The 16,342-nt window shown below is 37.2% G+C and overlaps 1 protein-coding gene and 1 pseudogene across 1 annotated transcript; one reads left to right on the top strand and one right to left on the bottom strand.

Annotated features, from left to right (window-relative positions):
* Positions 1-10,218: 10,218 nt before the first annotated feature.
* Positions 10,219-15,956, bottom strand: LOC149039526 (splicing factor 3A subunit 2-like). The gene is made up of 9 exons (XM_089181843.1): positions 15,764-15,956; positions 15,338-15,409; positions 14,872-14,918; positions 14,579-14,630; positions 13,871-13,928; positions 13,624-13,673; positions 11,527-11,667; positions 11,273-11,341; positions 10,219-10,513 (listed from the first exon to the last, which is right to left on the bottom strand). Exons 1-9 carry the CDS (start codon positions 15,887-15,889, stop codon positions 10,355-10,357), a joined length of 774 nt encoding a protein of 257 aa, XP_089037969.1. The 5' UTR covers positions 15,890-15,956; the 3' UTR covers positions 10,219-10,354.
* Positions 15,957-16,035: 79 nt separating this feature from the next.
* The window catches only part of LOC149039525 (uncharacterized), a 1,225-nt pseudogene continuing 918 nt past the window's right edge, over positions 16,036-16,342 (top strand).

The following is a 16,342-nucleotide window of genomic DNA, read 5'->3' as shown; positions in this document are numbered from 1 at the left end:
AACATCATCTAGCCTTTAAACAAGCGAGGTCTGGCGGATAGCACAAAGTTTAATTTTTCGTACAAGTTTCATCGATTATTTTATTATCATTTCAGCCGTGACTGAACAGAGAAAGAAAGAAAAATGTTTAAAGCCCGTGAAAAATAATAAGTATGGCTTATTTCACATCATATTTTGCTATTTTGATAGAGGTATCATTTTAACGCTAACGACTACGACAAAAATGGAAGTTTTGTTACTTCCTTTTTAGTTTCTGCATTTTGTGCAAAACTTTCGCACTCATGGCGAGGCCCTTCTGTATTTTGTCTTGAAAGAAAAATGAGAGAAACCAAATGTTAATTTGCCGTTTTCGTTTTGCTACAACAAAATGTGCCTCTAATGAATGATGCTGATTAGAAAAATCGTGCGCGCTAAAAACCCGTGCAGTTAGACGAGCCATTCAGGGAAGAGCTCAATAACCCACGACGAACGACTACGACAAAAATTGAAGTTTTGTTACTACCCTTTCAGTTTTTGCATTTTTGGCAAAACTTTTGCACTCATTGCAAGGCCCTTCTTTATTCTGTCTCGGAAGAAAAATGAGGGAACCCAAATGTTAATTTTCCGTTTGCGTTTACCATATCATGCCTCTAATGAATGGTGCCAATTAGAAAAATCGTGCGCGCTAAAAACCCTTGCAGTTAAACGAGCCATTCAGGGAGAGCTCAATAAACCACGTGTACGCATAAGTTTAAAACGGCGCCCTTTCTGAAATTATCACAAGCTTAGAGAAGTGATCTCTCCTTTGGAAGATTTGGAAGATTCTTTCGTTTCTCGTTTCGTCGAACTTCACGTATCATTTCTGGCAACGGACGGAAGCAGGTAAGTGTTTATCGATGCTTATATAAACAAGTAAAACTGTGTAAACTAATTCAAAAAGGAAGCTAAGCCATTTACAAATTCAAGAGGGGTTTTAGGCCGAAGCTTCGTTTCATGAAATCCTTTAATTCTTTTCAGTCGCTCGTGTTTCTGCCCAGAAATTGTTCATTACTCAGTAGTACAAATTCTATTGCATAATTTTTTTTACAAAATCGGCTTTCTTGAAATTCTTCTTTGAAACTGTTGTCGCGCGGAGGACCATTTCTAATCTTTCATCTTCTTTGCTGAAATTCCGCGTTATGTGGCGAAAGTGTGGTTTGTGCTCTTAAAATTTTAATAAGTTACAACTTTGAAGCGAAACTAAGTGTCTTAATCAAGTTACGCATATTAATTTTGATAGTGAATATATCTATAGCTTGTTTATGGAGGCATTAGTTTTAAACATTGTGCGTAATATATAGCCTATATGATGACGAGTGAATTAAGGAAATATTTCAATTGACTTCCTAAGCAGATTCTGAGAATTTCCTTCCTGTCAACCCTAAGCAACCCTGTCAACCCTTAGCTTCCAGATCAGTCAATTCTCCCCTTTGGCTGCTAAACATTTCCTTCCAATTAGTTACAGGAATTTGATATCAGATCAAGATAACTTCTACGAGATAAATTTGAATGTATATCAATATCTCATTGAACCTGTTTGCTGGCTAATGTATAAATAATACAGGGAGAAGTTTCATGTTAATTACTTCTTAGAGTTCAAGAGGTAACCGCTCGTTATGAAAAGTAAAAAAATTAGGCTCACACTTGTGTTTTTTTTTCTTTTCAATCGAAACATCATCTGAATGATAAAAATTTCAGTAATACGCTCTTTACTCAAAGAAGGCTTGTAAATCCTGATATTTTAGACGAAACAATTTTTTTTCAAAGCAAGTCTTGATTTTCGGGCATTAACGACAAAAAGCCCTTTTCTTATCTCAGTTTTTATAAATTCAAATCTTGTTTACATGATTGGCTGTTATCTCCACTATTTGCTTAAGATTTAATTTGCCTGTTTGTTTGCCTCTTTTCTGGGCTTGAAATTTAAATTTAATTCTACGTCAAGATTCTCCAAATTTCGCATGGAAAAATTAAAGGTACGCCTCGATGTTTATGTTCATGACTCCAGACCAAGCTGATATTTTGAAATTTGAAGGGGGTTTCGCTCTCAGACATTAGTCATTTTTTGGTAATCTTAAAATCTAGGAGTTACTAACATTTAATTTCTCTTGACATTGTTACCCATCCATCACAAATTAAGATCACACACATAAGAAGAAAGGAAATAATCACCAACAAACGAAGCTCATGAAAGTTAAACACATTCTCCCTAAGAAATTTGTAGAGAACAGTATTGAGGATAAAAACACTGATGTAAAGATGTAAAGGGTTAAGGAGTGACTCGAACTAAACAGTTTTTCCAATCTTATTACTCCTGAGGGTTACTCTGGTAAAATGTTTTAAATTTACCCTTGTTGACCAACCAAGTTTTTCAATGACTGGGTTGAAAACGTAAATTAGCCACCGTAAAAGGTAAAAAAGCTGACGTTTCGAGCGTTAGCCCTTCGTCAGAGCGATGACGAAGGGCTAACGCTCGAAACGTCAGCTTTTTTACCCTTTACGGTGGCTAATTTACGTTTTCAACCCAGTTGTTAACACTAAATTACCTACTATACTCTCCCACCGACGCAGCACCACAGTTTCTTTAGAAACTTACCCCTTTATTCACAAGTTTTTCAATGTTTCAGTAAAATGTGTTTAACAGAAAATTCCTGTTTAGTTCTTCTGACATGCGCGATGGTTGCGAACTCAGAATATGATTATTTTGCAATGTTTCCCCTTCCACTATGGGCCACGATGATTTCACGTATTATTTCTTTAAAATATCCACAATATCTTTCTCGCTCCCAATGTGTGGCTTCATAGCTCAGTTGGTAGAGCATCGCACCGGTATTCGCGGAGGTCACGGGTTCGAATCCCGTTGAAGCCCTGATTTTTTTCAGGCTTCTTCTTTCCAATTGCTTAAATTGGAAAATTTACTGCGATGATCACATTTCACTTTCATCTACAACCGCAGTACAAAAATGAATTATTTCATATAAACTTCACAATATCTTTCTCATTTAGACTTATACGACACACTCCAGTCCAAACACCGCTCAGTCCAGTCTAGCGAGTCCAGTTCATCGTGCATTTAGTCCAAAACTCAAAGTCCAGTTCCATGCAGTCCTGTACGGCCCGGTCAAGTCCACGCCATTCCTTTCCATGTGGTCCAGTCCGTCATCACAAGACAGGTGCTGACTCTAGTTACCAATACAACTCGCATATGGACGGGAAAGCGTGGTGAAGAAAAGGGCCAACGCTCCATTGGATTTTTCTTCTCTCCCTTTCTGTTGCATACGTGGAGGCTGGGAATAAATCAGTTAGAAGACGCTGATGTCTGGCCGGTTAGTAAGATTCTTTGTGGGTTGGGATGAAGAGGGGGTTGATAAATGGCGCGCTGGTCAAACTGTAAAATCCAAATTCTACTAGAAGTTGTCATACTTCTGATTCGGCTCGAAGAAGTTAAAGTAAAAACTTTAGCTAACTTAGTTAGTGGGTCCCCTTGAGGTTGGGCGAGGTCCTCCCTCCAAATTTTTTTCTTTAGATTTTTTTTTTAAATCGAATGCTGTTCAGCATATTTTCGGTTTGGATCGTTTCTTCTTCGTCGCTTCTTTGGTTTGCACAATATAGGCTTCGTTTATACTTCGGCTCTTCATCAACAGGGCTTTCGGTGTTCATCGGCTGCTCATCGACTTAAGCGCGCATCTTCCCCATAGTTACTTCGACTACGGCCGATTACATTTCCAGTTTCACTTGATTGAAGGATCTCTAACACGGTGATCGAGTAAGACTGTTTAACTTTAAAAAAAAGTTTGGCTCGAAGGTTCAACCAGATTTTCACGTTATTATAAGAGATCGGATCTAAGCAATTCAGCTATGACAGCTAATTAGAATTGAGAATAAGCCTTTGAGAAGAGATTATGCACGTATTAATGAAAATTGAGATCGTGTTGCTTTCGGAGTTCAGCTTCACTTTCGGTTTGAATTTCACTTCGGCTTTTCGTTCAGCCTTTCGGAACTTGTTCGGATTTTCAGTTCGTAATACAAAGGCTGTGGGAAGCGACTGAAAGTTGTTAACAAGTTGATATAAAAGCGAAAGCACCGTCTGGTACACTATGGGTGTTCAAATGATCGGGATGTCGATATTGCTGACACGGAATATTCGGAGTTTAGAGGACGCCAAATTTTTCATCTAGGGTGCGCGTCCTCTCCTGCTGGGTTCTGTGGAGTAAATTTGAAAAATCTAATTTAATTTATTGATGTAATATGGTAATAGAAAATAGAATGCCAAACCCGATTGTCTCTGTGCTCTTTTCTTTATTATTAGGATACACAAATTTATGTGATATATTTTTCGAGGCGCTCTCTGTAAATTTCTGTCTCAAGAATTGAGTTAAAATAGGAGCGTCTCCCTGTCTTTTATTATTAAGAAACTAGTTTTAAATCTTACTGGCGCAATTTCAACTGCAGGAGCTGTATACTGGCCTATTTTCGGAGGCTTGAATTGTCAATTTCGGGGCATTTGTTCGACTCGTGAACTGGATTGTTTTTAATGACTTTCCAATCTGCCAATGAAAAAGCCTCTGAAGCAAAGTCACCTTGGTGTTAACTGTGCTTTCGCCCATTTTCGGAGGGTTGGGTAGTTGTCTGACGTTTAGCCAGAGTCATCCATTGTCGCGTGCAAACTGTTCTTGCGGCTTTCAGGTTTAAGATTGCAAAACTTCGCTCTGTCCATTTTTGGGGACTCGTCAAAACTCTTTAGCATTTTTACTTTGAATTTCCTATATCTGCGGCTCAACATAAGCCCATTTTCAGAGGCTGTGCATCACTGATATGGTAAGTGAGGAATTCTTATAATTTTGGCATATTGATCTGTTTTAGATGGGTTTGTTTGCTTAATAATTTAATTAGAGTAAACCAAATAATTTTAAATAAGCAAACACAATTGATCAATAAAATATGAATTTAAGAAATAAAACGTATATTAATAACTAATAACATTGATAAATTCTTGATGAACTAAATAAATAATGAATAAATAGGGAGATGAATAAATATATAAATAAGTTGATAAATAAATAAGTTGATAGATGAATAAGTTGATAAATAAATAAGTTGATAAATAAATAAGTTGATAAATAAATAAGTTGATAAATAAATAAGTTGATAAATAAATAAGTTGATAAATAAATAAATTGATAAATAAATACAATGTATAAACAATCTTCTTTGCAGAATATTAAAATACAGTACTACGTTGTCTTAAAAGTTTGCAAGTATTTTTTTCTCACAAGACTTGGTTTTCCCAAGACACCAGCTAAAAACACAAGCAATCACAGGGTCGCTACTAATTCATGGCTGAATTTGTAACACTGGAATATCATTAGAGCAGGAGTGGTATGGATAATCATGACAAGCTGAGTAACAGTGGCATGGAGAATCCAAAGCTAGGACATAGGTACGTTAAATTTCTGAGTAATGGATTAAAAGCTAGTCGAAGCGGATTGTCTTCTGCTAACACAAGTACTACATAGTATAGCATAGTATTGGATTTAAAGTTGTCTCCAATTTGCGAGAAGGGATATAAAAGAAGAGCGTGCAGTGCAGCTTTGTGCAGATCAGTCCGGTGAAGTGCAGATCAATCCAGGGTACTTCAGCGCGGTGCAGTCGGGGGAAGTCAAGCGCAGCCTAAGACAGTCCATTCTAGTGAAGTGCAGCGCCGTCCAGTCCAGTCCACTTTAGTGTAGTTCAGCCCAGTGCAGTCCAGTTCATTGCAGTGCAATGCAGTCCATTCATTAGAGTCCGTTCCCGTTCAGTCCAGACCAGTCCCGTCCAATCAAGTACAGTGCAGTGCATTTCAATTCGGAACAGCCTGGGCCCCTTACAGCCAACTGCAGTCGAGTTTAGTCTTGTCAAGTACAGAGCGGTGCAATCCGTAACAGCACAGTCTAGTCCCGTCCATTCCAGAACAGCCAACCGCTGTCGAGACGAGCGAATTGCATTACGGCTCAGTCGAGTCACGTAAAACGTAGTGCAGTATGGTCCCGTCCAGTCGAATTAAGTGCCATTCAGAAAAGCCCATATTCAAGTTCAATCACAAGTGTAGTCCAGTCCAGTCTCCAGTCGTAATGGAAGTAAATGATAGTCAAAGCAGACTGTCGTCCTCCAACAAAAGTGCTCTTAAACAGATGATAAAGAACATAGCTAGAAAATCTTAAATAAAAAAAGGTGTTCTTGTGAAATGCGACGTTTTCTTAAAAGTTTCCAGGTTTTTTTTTCTCACAAGACTCAGCTTTCCCAAGACACCAGCTGACCTTTGGAAAGACAAGCAATCACAGGGTTGCCGGTGATTCATAGCTAAATTTGTAACACTGGGATATCAGAAGAGCAGTACTGGAGTTCTTCATGAAAAGATAGTCATAACAAGCTGAGCTACAACTGCCAGGAGAATCCATAGCTAGGACACAACCACAGGTACGTTAAATTTCTGAGTAGTGATAGTATGGTATGGTATGGTATAGTATAGTATAGTATAGTATAGTATAGTCTAGTCTAGTACAGGAGTTAACGCTGTCTCGAGTTTGCTAGAGGGAACATAAAAGAGAAGCAGGCATCTTTTTTTTGATTTGAGAGCTTGAGACATTTTAAATTTCTGCAGCTCAAGATAAGCCCATTTTCAGGCACTTTGCATCACTAAGAAGGTAAGTAAAAAATTATTAGAACGTTGTGATACTAACCTGTGTAAGATGGGTTTGCTCGCAGATAGGAAAACCCGGATGCGTTGCATAAAGCAGTTGGAGTAAAAAGTTGTCGTCGATCAGCACTACAGGTCATCTGAAAAAGGTAAGGCCAGCATGTTTTGGTTGCAACAGGTTTTATTAGATGCTTTCTTTTCAGCATGACCTGGTGGCTCACTTCGGATCACGTCATAAAGAAGTAGTGCATCGAACGCTTGATAGGTAAAATCATTTGTAATATTATTCTTAGTTCTGGACTATCTGAAATTTTCTGTTTGAAGAATTTGTTAGGTGGCTTACCGACTCATTGGTTTGATGACGACGTTTAACAACTCACAATGTGACGTGTTTAATATTTCAACACTATTTTGTCTCCTGACAGCTTTCTGTTTCCAGTGGAGAAAAACTTTCAGTATCTAGTGCTTTTAAACAAGGCCTAAGCAGCAACCCATCAGAAAGGTTACAGATGACGATTAAATTTAAATATTTAGTTATGGGACAATTCAAGGACAACTAACACAATTTCTAGTGTTAAAGTTCGTATGCTCAAAACACGAATTATCTCAAATAATGGAAACTGAGACTAGCTTCATACTATAATTTGAATCGGTTTCTTATCTCAAAACAGCAGTACTGATTATCAGTCTTTATTGGCAGTCTTTGGCATATAATTCAAGTGTTATTTAATATAGTCCTGTCAACTCCATTGCAGTTTAGGCAATCCAGAACAGTCCTTCCAAGTTACGTCCAGTGCTGTGCAAAGCTCTGCTGTGTGATCTAGTCCTGTGGATTACATTCACGTGCAATACAGTACAGTCTTGTTCAGTTTCATTTGGAAACGTGCAATGCAGTTCGGTGCAGATCAGTCTGCTGGGGTGTAGTGTAGTGTAGTCAGGCTAAGACAGTCTGGTGAGGTGCAGTGCTGTCCAGTCAAGTCCAGTACAGTCCACTGACGTGTAGTCCAGTCCAGCCCTTTGCAGTCCAGTCCACTTTAAACCGGTCCAGTCCATTCAATGGTGTCCAGTCCGATGTCGTTCACTCCCGTCCAATTCTGTTCAGCCCCGTCCAATTCTGTTCAGCCCCGTCCAATTCAATTCAGTCCCTTCTAGTTAAATGCATTTCAATTCGGCATGGCCCAGGTCCATTATAAGTCAACTACAGTCGATTCTAGTCCAGTCAAGTACAGAGCAGAGCAGTGCAATCCGTAACAGCTCAGCTCGGCTCAGCCCAGACCCGCCCCGTCCAGTCCAGAACAACCAAATGCTGACCAGTGTAGCGCAATGCAGTCCTACTCAGTCAAGTTAGGAACAACCTAGTGTGTTGCAGTTCCATCCAGTCGAGTGAAGTGCCATTCGGAAAAGCCCACATTTAAGTCCAATTTAAATGTAGTTCAGTCCAGTCTTGTCTTCAGTTGTCACACCAACACTATGATAAGCGTCTACTTACACTGTTGTAGACAGTTCTTTTTAAATTATACCTTAATAAAAATATACCTAATAACTTAAAAAAAAACAAAAATAATTGATCAATAAAAGATGAAATAAAGAAATAAAAATATAACTCAATCAATGATAACAGTGATTTTTCTTAATTGAATTTTAAGGAAATAAAGAAATAATGAATAAATAAGAAGATAAATAAATATGTAAATATATTGATTCATAAATAAATTAATGAATACATGTAACTTAATAGTATGATCATTGAATTTATTATTTTTAATGCGGAATATTAAAATGAAATGCAATTTTGTTTTCCAGGTATTTTTTTCTCACAAGATCTAGTTTTCCCGAGACACCACCTGACCTTTGTAAAGAAACAAGACTATCACTGGGTCGCCAGTGATTCATGGCTTAATTTGTAATACTAGGATATAAATAGAACAGCGTTGGAGTGCTTGATGGAAAGTTTATCATTACAACGAGCTGAGCCACAGATGGGAAAAGAATCCACCATACGGCGCGTTAAGGGAGCGTTCCCTTTGACCTCTAGGGGCTTGATCAATAGTCCTTACTCGCCTAACCATTCTCCTCTTTGGAAGTAAATTGCACAATCTTAAAGCAACAACGACTGTGATCTATTACAAGACTTTGAATGGCGAAACAAGTGAAACTATTACACTTGCATCTACGTATTATATCGTATAGTAAGGAACAGTGTAGGAGTTAAGGTTGTTTTGAGTTTGCAGGAAATAATGTAAAAGAAAATCAGGTATTTGTTCGATCCCAGAGCTTGGAACATTTTAATCCTTTTTGACTTGATTTGACAGCTCAGCTAACGATAACCTCGACTAAAAAGTTATTGACAGAACGCCGAGAGTGTTCTAAATCAGGTTCAGGCTGCTCAATTTAGAGTTACTGTGGTGACGTCATTTCAAAACTTGCTAATTCACTTTGACAAGAAATATTAGTCGATCGATGTGGGGGTTTTGATTTGGTCATTTGAAGAATTAGTTGATTGTCTGTTGATTTCTTTGTTAAAATTATAATAGACGGAAGTGATTTCAAGATTAATTAAAAGTTCAGTGGACTCTGCAGCGTATTGGTTTCCACTTTCAATCAAGTATCGAAAAAATGCGTCTGAATTTTTTAGTTTTTTTAGTTTTATTTGCTGATTTGAAATTGGGTAAAAAAACTTGGTCAACAACCAAAAAAAGAGATAACAGAAAGTATCAATTTGTATCCAAAAAATTAGTCAATTATCTGCTGCTGGTATTTTCTAGAAAAATCTGGCTAATTGAATCATTTTACTTTATTGGAGACTGTACATTTACTTTTAGGCTTTTTTCTTTTATTATCTGTTTTCGTAAGTTTGTTCCCTATTAAAGATTAAAGACATTTGTTGATTGCTGTACAATAGTTGCTCTATATTTTTCGGTGATTATTTGCTTTTTGTTTTAAAAAGGGTTTGTTGTCTCAAACACAGAAAGCCTCCTTTTGAGCACTCCAGTGATTTAAAATATCATAAGCGCTTCTAAAGCTTGCTCCCTTGTAATACCCCCATTTGTAACCACTCTTGTCTCGTGAGCCAAACTCCCTGCTCAAGCCAGATAACCTCATTTCCTGAAGCAAAATGTTTTGCCGTTCGATTCGAATCTTAACCCATTCATTAACAATGCATGTCCTTTTTCATCCATTCCGTATCTCGCGGGGCCGTACGCACAGCTTGATAATAGTGTTATTCAACAAAAGTGCATTGGAAACTGTGTGGATCCTATGATAAAGTTTCGTTCGATGGCAATACAATGCTTTAAAATTCGTGGGTTTACAATTAAAGAGCAACATACCCTACCGTGTGCATTGAGACTGGGTAAGAATTCATCAGAAAAGAATACCTCGCGTTGTAATGCTTTGTGAGTTCTTAAAATGCCACCTCATTCTTCAAGGCCCTTAACCATCCCCCTTCCCTTCTTCCGTGGGGGGCTTACCGGAGTGTTTACTTTAAGGCTTAGAATTTCTGTTGAAACCAAAGAGACACAACCTTCCCAAGTTGTAAATTCCACTTTATTACATAGATGATAGTATTTAAGAGTCTCCTAAATCAATTTTACTCTTTAGTCAAACTCAAAGTGTCAAAAAGAAAGCATGGTCCTACAAAGTTAACATAAACAACATAGCTTATCAGCGCTGAGCAAATGGGTTGAGTGGATTGGCAGATGGAATGTTCCTCGGAGGAGGTGGGGCTAAACCTGGTGGCACACCTGGCTGATTGACACTTCTCTTCTGCTGTTGCTGTTGAATTTGAATGGGAGTCAACCGGAAATGAAACTGAAGGAAAAACTGTAAGAAACGAGAACAGAGAGTTAACTTTAATGTTAAACCATACAGGAAACCCTAAAATGAAAACCCCTTGGCTACAAAATTCCTAGGTTTAATGTACAATAAAGTTCATTGATAATATTTTTTTTTGCAGGACCAAACTTGTTGTTAACTTAAAATGGAAACAAACCCCAATGAATGGAAGATGGGTCTCATGAACCAGACAACACAAGTTACTTAGCTTTCTTAGATTTACTTTTCACCCTCATTTGCCATCAGCCATGTGGAAGAGCTAAACTTCCACTAATCTAACCTAACTTTAATATCTTTACAGTAAATTGAGTTTCAAACTTAAGGTAGTGAAGTCCAGTATTGATAAGAGTCTGAGGGGTGTAAGCAGGATTTTCTGCAAGGGGGGGGGGGGTGGGGGAAAGAGAGGAGGAGGGGGGGGGGAAGAGAGTTGTTTCCAATGCTGGTATTTGGAGGAATACCAGATCTTTTCATAATGGCAAATCATCAGTATTTCTTAACATAAGTAAGGGTCACATGTATCTTAAGATGAGTCCCAACTATGCCCCCAGGTGGTATAACCTGCCCTCTAGCTATGCCTTTTCCTTTCCTTGCTACTACCATTTGATCAATGTCTCCTAATTCTTAAATTGCACACTTTTATGAACTACAGTATCGGTGTTACAGTGTATTACAGTTCATAGATACATGTAATTTAACCTTAATATGATATCTCCTCCCATAATAATTACATGCTGAATATGTTCTGACCTGTTTTGTGTCTTTATTCCATTCAGTCCAAAGTCTCCCTTCATCTTTGTCGATTTCCCGACTTGGAATCTGTGATGAAAAAAAATTAATATCCATAAAACAATTCAAAATCTCTATTTGACCCATTGTCCAAAAAGAATTTAACTGATGATTGACCAATCATGAAGCATAATTTTGTGGGTGAGGGTGGACCTTAGTTTACATGATGTAAAGTTAAACAGAGAGATCATCAAAAGGCTAAAACAAGTAATCACCTTGAATGCTATTGTTTCATACGGCTCTGCTGCAAACAGGAGATACTGCCACGCCTTGTCAGGAGGTTCAATTCTCTGTTCATAGGCTGACATGAAACGGTGTCTTGGAGTGATGCCTTCTGCTATCTCTGGGTAATCCACCTGGAAAACATTCATGACTACAAGTTACTAGAAGTCAAGCTATTAGGAGTAAATATAGACAAGAACCTTAACTTTACACAACACATTAGCGAAATATGCACTAAAGCCAGCCAGAAAGTAGGAGTCCTCATGCGCTTGCGCAACCTAATACCATGCCAAGCTAAGCTCATACTGTATAAAACAGCTATAATGCCACATTTAACATACTGTCATTTAGTCTGGAACTTTTGTAAATCTTCAGATGGGCGCAAAATCGAACGTATCCAAGAGCGAGCCCTGCGTGCGGTCTTCAAAACAACAACAGAGACATATGAGGAACTTCTTAAGCGTGCTAAGTTACCTACGCTTCATAATAGACGCTTACAGGACATAGCAATACTAATGTATAAAGTAAAGAACGATCTAGTACCCAGCTACATATCTAAGATATTTACTCGAAAGGGTACTCGTTATAACCTTAGGAATAGTGACTTTGAAATACCACGATTTAACACTATACGCTATGGTAAACACACACTAAGGTATCAAGGACCATATATTTGGTCCAAATTAGAAAATGGTATGCGTGAACTACCAAGCCTTAGTATCTTTAAAACTAGAATCCGTAGAGTTGACCTGGTCAGCCTAGTGGAAGACAGTGGCAACTGCTGCAATCTTTGCAGCACGTGATTTTTTTAATTATCTGCATGGTACAAGTATTTTTATGTTATCTGAACATTGTTAATATTTCTTTTTTTTTTTAAATTTTAATGCATAGTTTATCGGCTATATTGTTACTTATTATGATACTGTACATAGTTTTTTCTATTAATTTAGTAATAGTAGGTGTCCCCAATTAGCTCTATGAGCTAAATACATTGACACGGTAATAAAGATTTTATTATTATTATTATTATTATCTTCTTAAAATTCATTGGCTGATTGATTTAATTCCATTATCTTATTTAAACATAGTGGTTGAATGCATCAGTAATGAAGGGAATATTCCTGGGATTCCACCAATAAATAACACTTAAGGAATTCACTGCTGAATACATTTTCAAGTTCACTCAGTTAAAATAAAAAAAAGAAATTGTGATCACTTAAATTGCATTCAGCATTTGGAGGCAGGAAACAGGTTTGTTTTCAACAGCAAGCAGAAGAAAAATTTCTACACAAAGATCATGAAGTTACAAAGAAATTACTAAAAGCAACTGCAAGTCAAAAAGTGATGTACCAATGGAAAAAAATAGAATCTGGCTCAGCCAGGCAAAGAAAGGTTCGGGTCTTAAGCCTGGTTCACATATAGTGTCAAAATTTGAGAAAATGTGCATATCAAAATTTATTACACACAGGAAGTTATCTTGTATTTTTCTTGTAGACTGCCTGTTGAAGGTGTTTAGTATTATGTGATATTGGATGGTTACCATCAATCTGGAGCTGTCTATGACTGTTTGGAAGCTTTTGAGCAAACTTATGAAGTGAGATTTTAAACACCTCGAGATATTTTGGAGTTTTTTCAGTCAAATTTAACCAATGTAAACAAGTTTTGATATAAATATTTGATTGATATTGTCATATAACATCAGTGCACCAAAGGCCATAACCCTTAAAAGGGCTGTGGGTTTGTGAGTTCACTTCCCATCTCACCACCCCCTCCCCCCCCCACATTCCCATACAGTTTTTCATTTTACAGGCCCTCACATGCTTTGTAATGCATTATTTTTGTCTGAAAATACACCACAGAGTGGTATAAACCAGTGTGAAAATGCTCAAGGAAAAATTGTGTAGAATGAAACAATTAATAAAAAAATTGTCTGATCAAATCTCTCTGTGCTAGTATTTTATTTTATTTTCAATTTGTACACTGACTTAGTGGCATTCTTGGTGGTTTCCTTGATGCATCAGATATTAAATAAACCTTTCATTGTTTACAGCGGCAATGAAAGTATGTCCACAAAGATACACACATATTACCTGAAAGAGTAAACTATGCTGTCCAGTATCGGGATCTCTCTGCTTTGTAACTTATTACAGGAAAGGAAAAGAACAATACAGCAAGGTGTTAGCAAAATATAAAAAGATTTTGAATTTGTTGAATTTGAATTTTCCTTCATCCACAAAACATTGCTAGAGCTCCTAACCAAAGTTACAACTTGTTTGAAAAAAAAAAAAATAAACCCAGCCAAATTTTTAAAACTTTAACATAAACATATTCTAATACCTTTGTAGCCAGGACGACCAATTTTAACAAACTTTTTAACAGATACTCTTGGTTTTTCCTGTAAAAAAAATAAAAAGGTAATTTACAAACTTTAAACAAAATGCCTTTTTTTCTTGAAACAACAACTTTACTTTGTACCCAAGCATCCCTTTCCTAGTTTGACGAACAATTATCAAAAAAAAAGGAGAGCAATGGATGTCCCAAATAACTATAAGGGCCTAGATAAACAAGGAAATCACCCTTGGGAGCACAGATTTAGTCTAAAATGTGAAGTTTTAGGATGAATTACAGTTTACATATGGCAGCTTGCATGTTTGCATAAAACAATTGAAACATAAAACACATCAGGATAAAAAAGATGGTCAAAATCCACATCAAATTTATCTAAGGTAAAAGTAAATGATACCTAAAACCAAATATAATTAAACAAATAAAATAATGTAGTACTTTAACCCTTATACTCCTGGTAGTGACTAAATCTATACATTATCCTGCTAACAGGTATTGAGGATTTCAAACTTATCAGGTAGAAGTTGTTATCTTGATCTAAAATCAAATTCTTGTAACCAATTTACAATGGAATGTGCATCAGCTAGAGAGGAGAGTCAACAATCAGATCTTGGGAGTTAAAGGATTGATCATGGACGACTCAGTTATTAGAAAATTACATGCTGACTCTTATTAAGTGTCACAACATTAGGTACTCACAGGTGCTGGTTGAGCTGGGGCCTCCTTTGCTTCTTTAGCAGCTCGACGAGCCCTATGGAGTTAAGTCATGAATGTTATTCTAAGAATTGTTAATCTGGATGTATTTCTACATGTACAGTATGTCAGCTATTTATTCAATCAGCAAGGCAGACTTTCATTCTTCCTGCATCCTACATGTACCTACACTAGTTATTGCTCATATGCACCAATAATTGTTTCAGTTTCACTATGTAATGTCTTCCAGTATTAGGATAATGTGATTTCTAGTTACTATGATTAACATGACTCCTTACAGATTTGACTGATGTTTTTTTCCTTGGGTATGGGCAAGATAGCTTCCCTTTAAAAAAATAAAAAATAACAATCAATGCATAAATCTGGGTTACTCAGAGTGTAGTGATGATGGATAGATTACTTTTCCATTTGGTACAGTTTGCTATTTTTCAGCTGAATCACTTTTCAGCAGATAAATGCAAGCAAGACAAACTGTAGCACCAGAACTTGTGTAGTCACTTTATTTTATTTACTGAGATACGGAATTAATTTTGTGAACTCTCAATATTTGGAGGTGGAATTTGCATTTGATCTTAATTATTATAATTATATCTGGCCATTTAAAACATCCAAATAAGACAGATGTGAAATTATTTTCAATGGAAATTTACTCCAAAGAAAAAATTTCCATAGCTTTCCCTTGATTAAAGTATCATCGATTGGTGAACAAGGTAACATAAGTTACTTCGAAGCTAAACACCTTACCTCATTGTTGTGAAGAGTAAGACATAATTTGCATTCGTAAGAACCAAGATGATTTTTCATAAAATAGGGATCCTGAAAATAAAAAAGGATATAAGTTCAACATCACTCCTTAAAATAAAATAATCTTGAAAATACCATCAGTAACTGTATTAATGAAAACCTCAACAAAAATCACATCGTTATATTGTTACCTTGTGGTAAACTTTCAAAATAACGTGGAAATAGTAAAGTTGAAAATACGTTGAACATGTATGTGTATACCAATAATGAAGCCGAAAACCGTAAAGTCGAGAGCTCTTCATACCATATGCTCATAGATTTTTGCTAATGTACGCGTGCAAGTCCTATCGTGGGCCATGCACGCGAGTTAAAACAAGCTCGTGCACACATTGTGAACCAACGACGTAAACTATGAAATATATTTACCTTGTTGAGATCGATTGTTTCTAAAGCAAGCTGTCGCAGACGTTCTCGACGGTCTCTATTCGATTCTGACCACGAAGCTACACCACCCGAGCCCGTTTTTCCTCCTGCGCGGTTTTGAAAATCCATGTCGGACAAAATGCGATAAGGAAAACGTTGAAGAAGAAATATGGCGGCTGTGGATGTAAGAGAGACTGGAACAAAGAGGGCCTCTGGGTAACGCCTCGCTTTCGCGCGATCAATCTGATCGTTTCCATACCATACACCGAATGCAAATATGGCGGACCACTCGGACGGCCCGGAACTAATAGCGTGGAAGCGAGGCTAATCAGTCCTCTGATGCTTTGTTTTGACTACGCGTTCTTTTGACTTTGTGTTGTTGTGTAATCATTTCGCGATGCCTTCGTTCTGCTGCGTACCCAACTGCAATCAGAAAGGTTACACATCGTCATTAGGAGAAAAGGTTTCTTTCTTTAACTTTCCTAAAGCGCCTCTGATAAGAAAACAGTGGATACACGCAATCCGTCGAGAGGAAGGCAAGGCCCTCGTCATGACAGAGCGTACGAAAGTCTGTTCATTACA

This window comes from Pocillopora damicornis, chromosome 9 (assembly GCF_964200805.1).
Source record: "Pocillopora damicornis chromosome 9, jaPocDami1.2, whole genome shotgun sequence".
Lineage (NCBI taxonomy): Eukaryota > Metazoa > Cnidaria > Anthozoa > Scleractinia > Pocilloporidae > Pocillopora > Pocillopora damicornis.
This window is presented reverse-complemented; position numbering and strand designations above follow the sequence as displayed.

Bases quoted from the DNA above. Each gene is read 5' to 3' on its own strand.
- LOC149039526 (XM_089181843.1), bottom strand. From the start codon at position 15,889: ATGGATTTTCAAAACCGCGCAGGAGGAAAAACGGGCTCGGGTGGTGTA. The intron at 13,674-13,870 runs GTATTAGAATAT...TCCTGTAATAAG, and splicing joins TGGTCGTCCTGGCTACAAAG to TTACAAAGCAGAGAGATCCC. The intron at 11,668-13,623 runs GTAATATGTGTG...AATGTTTTCCAG, and splicing joins AGCATAGTTTACTCTTTCAG to GTGGATTACCCAGAGATAGC.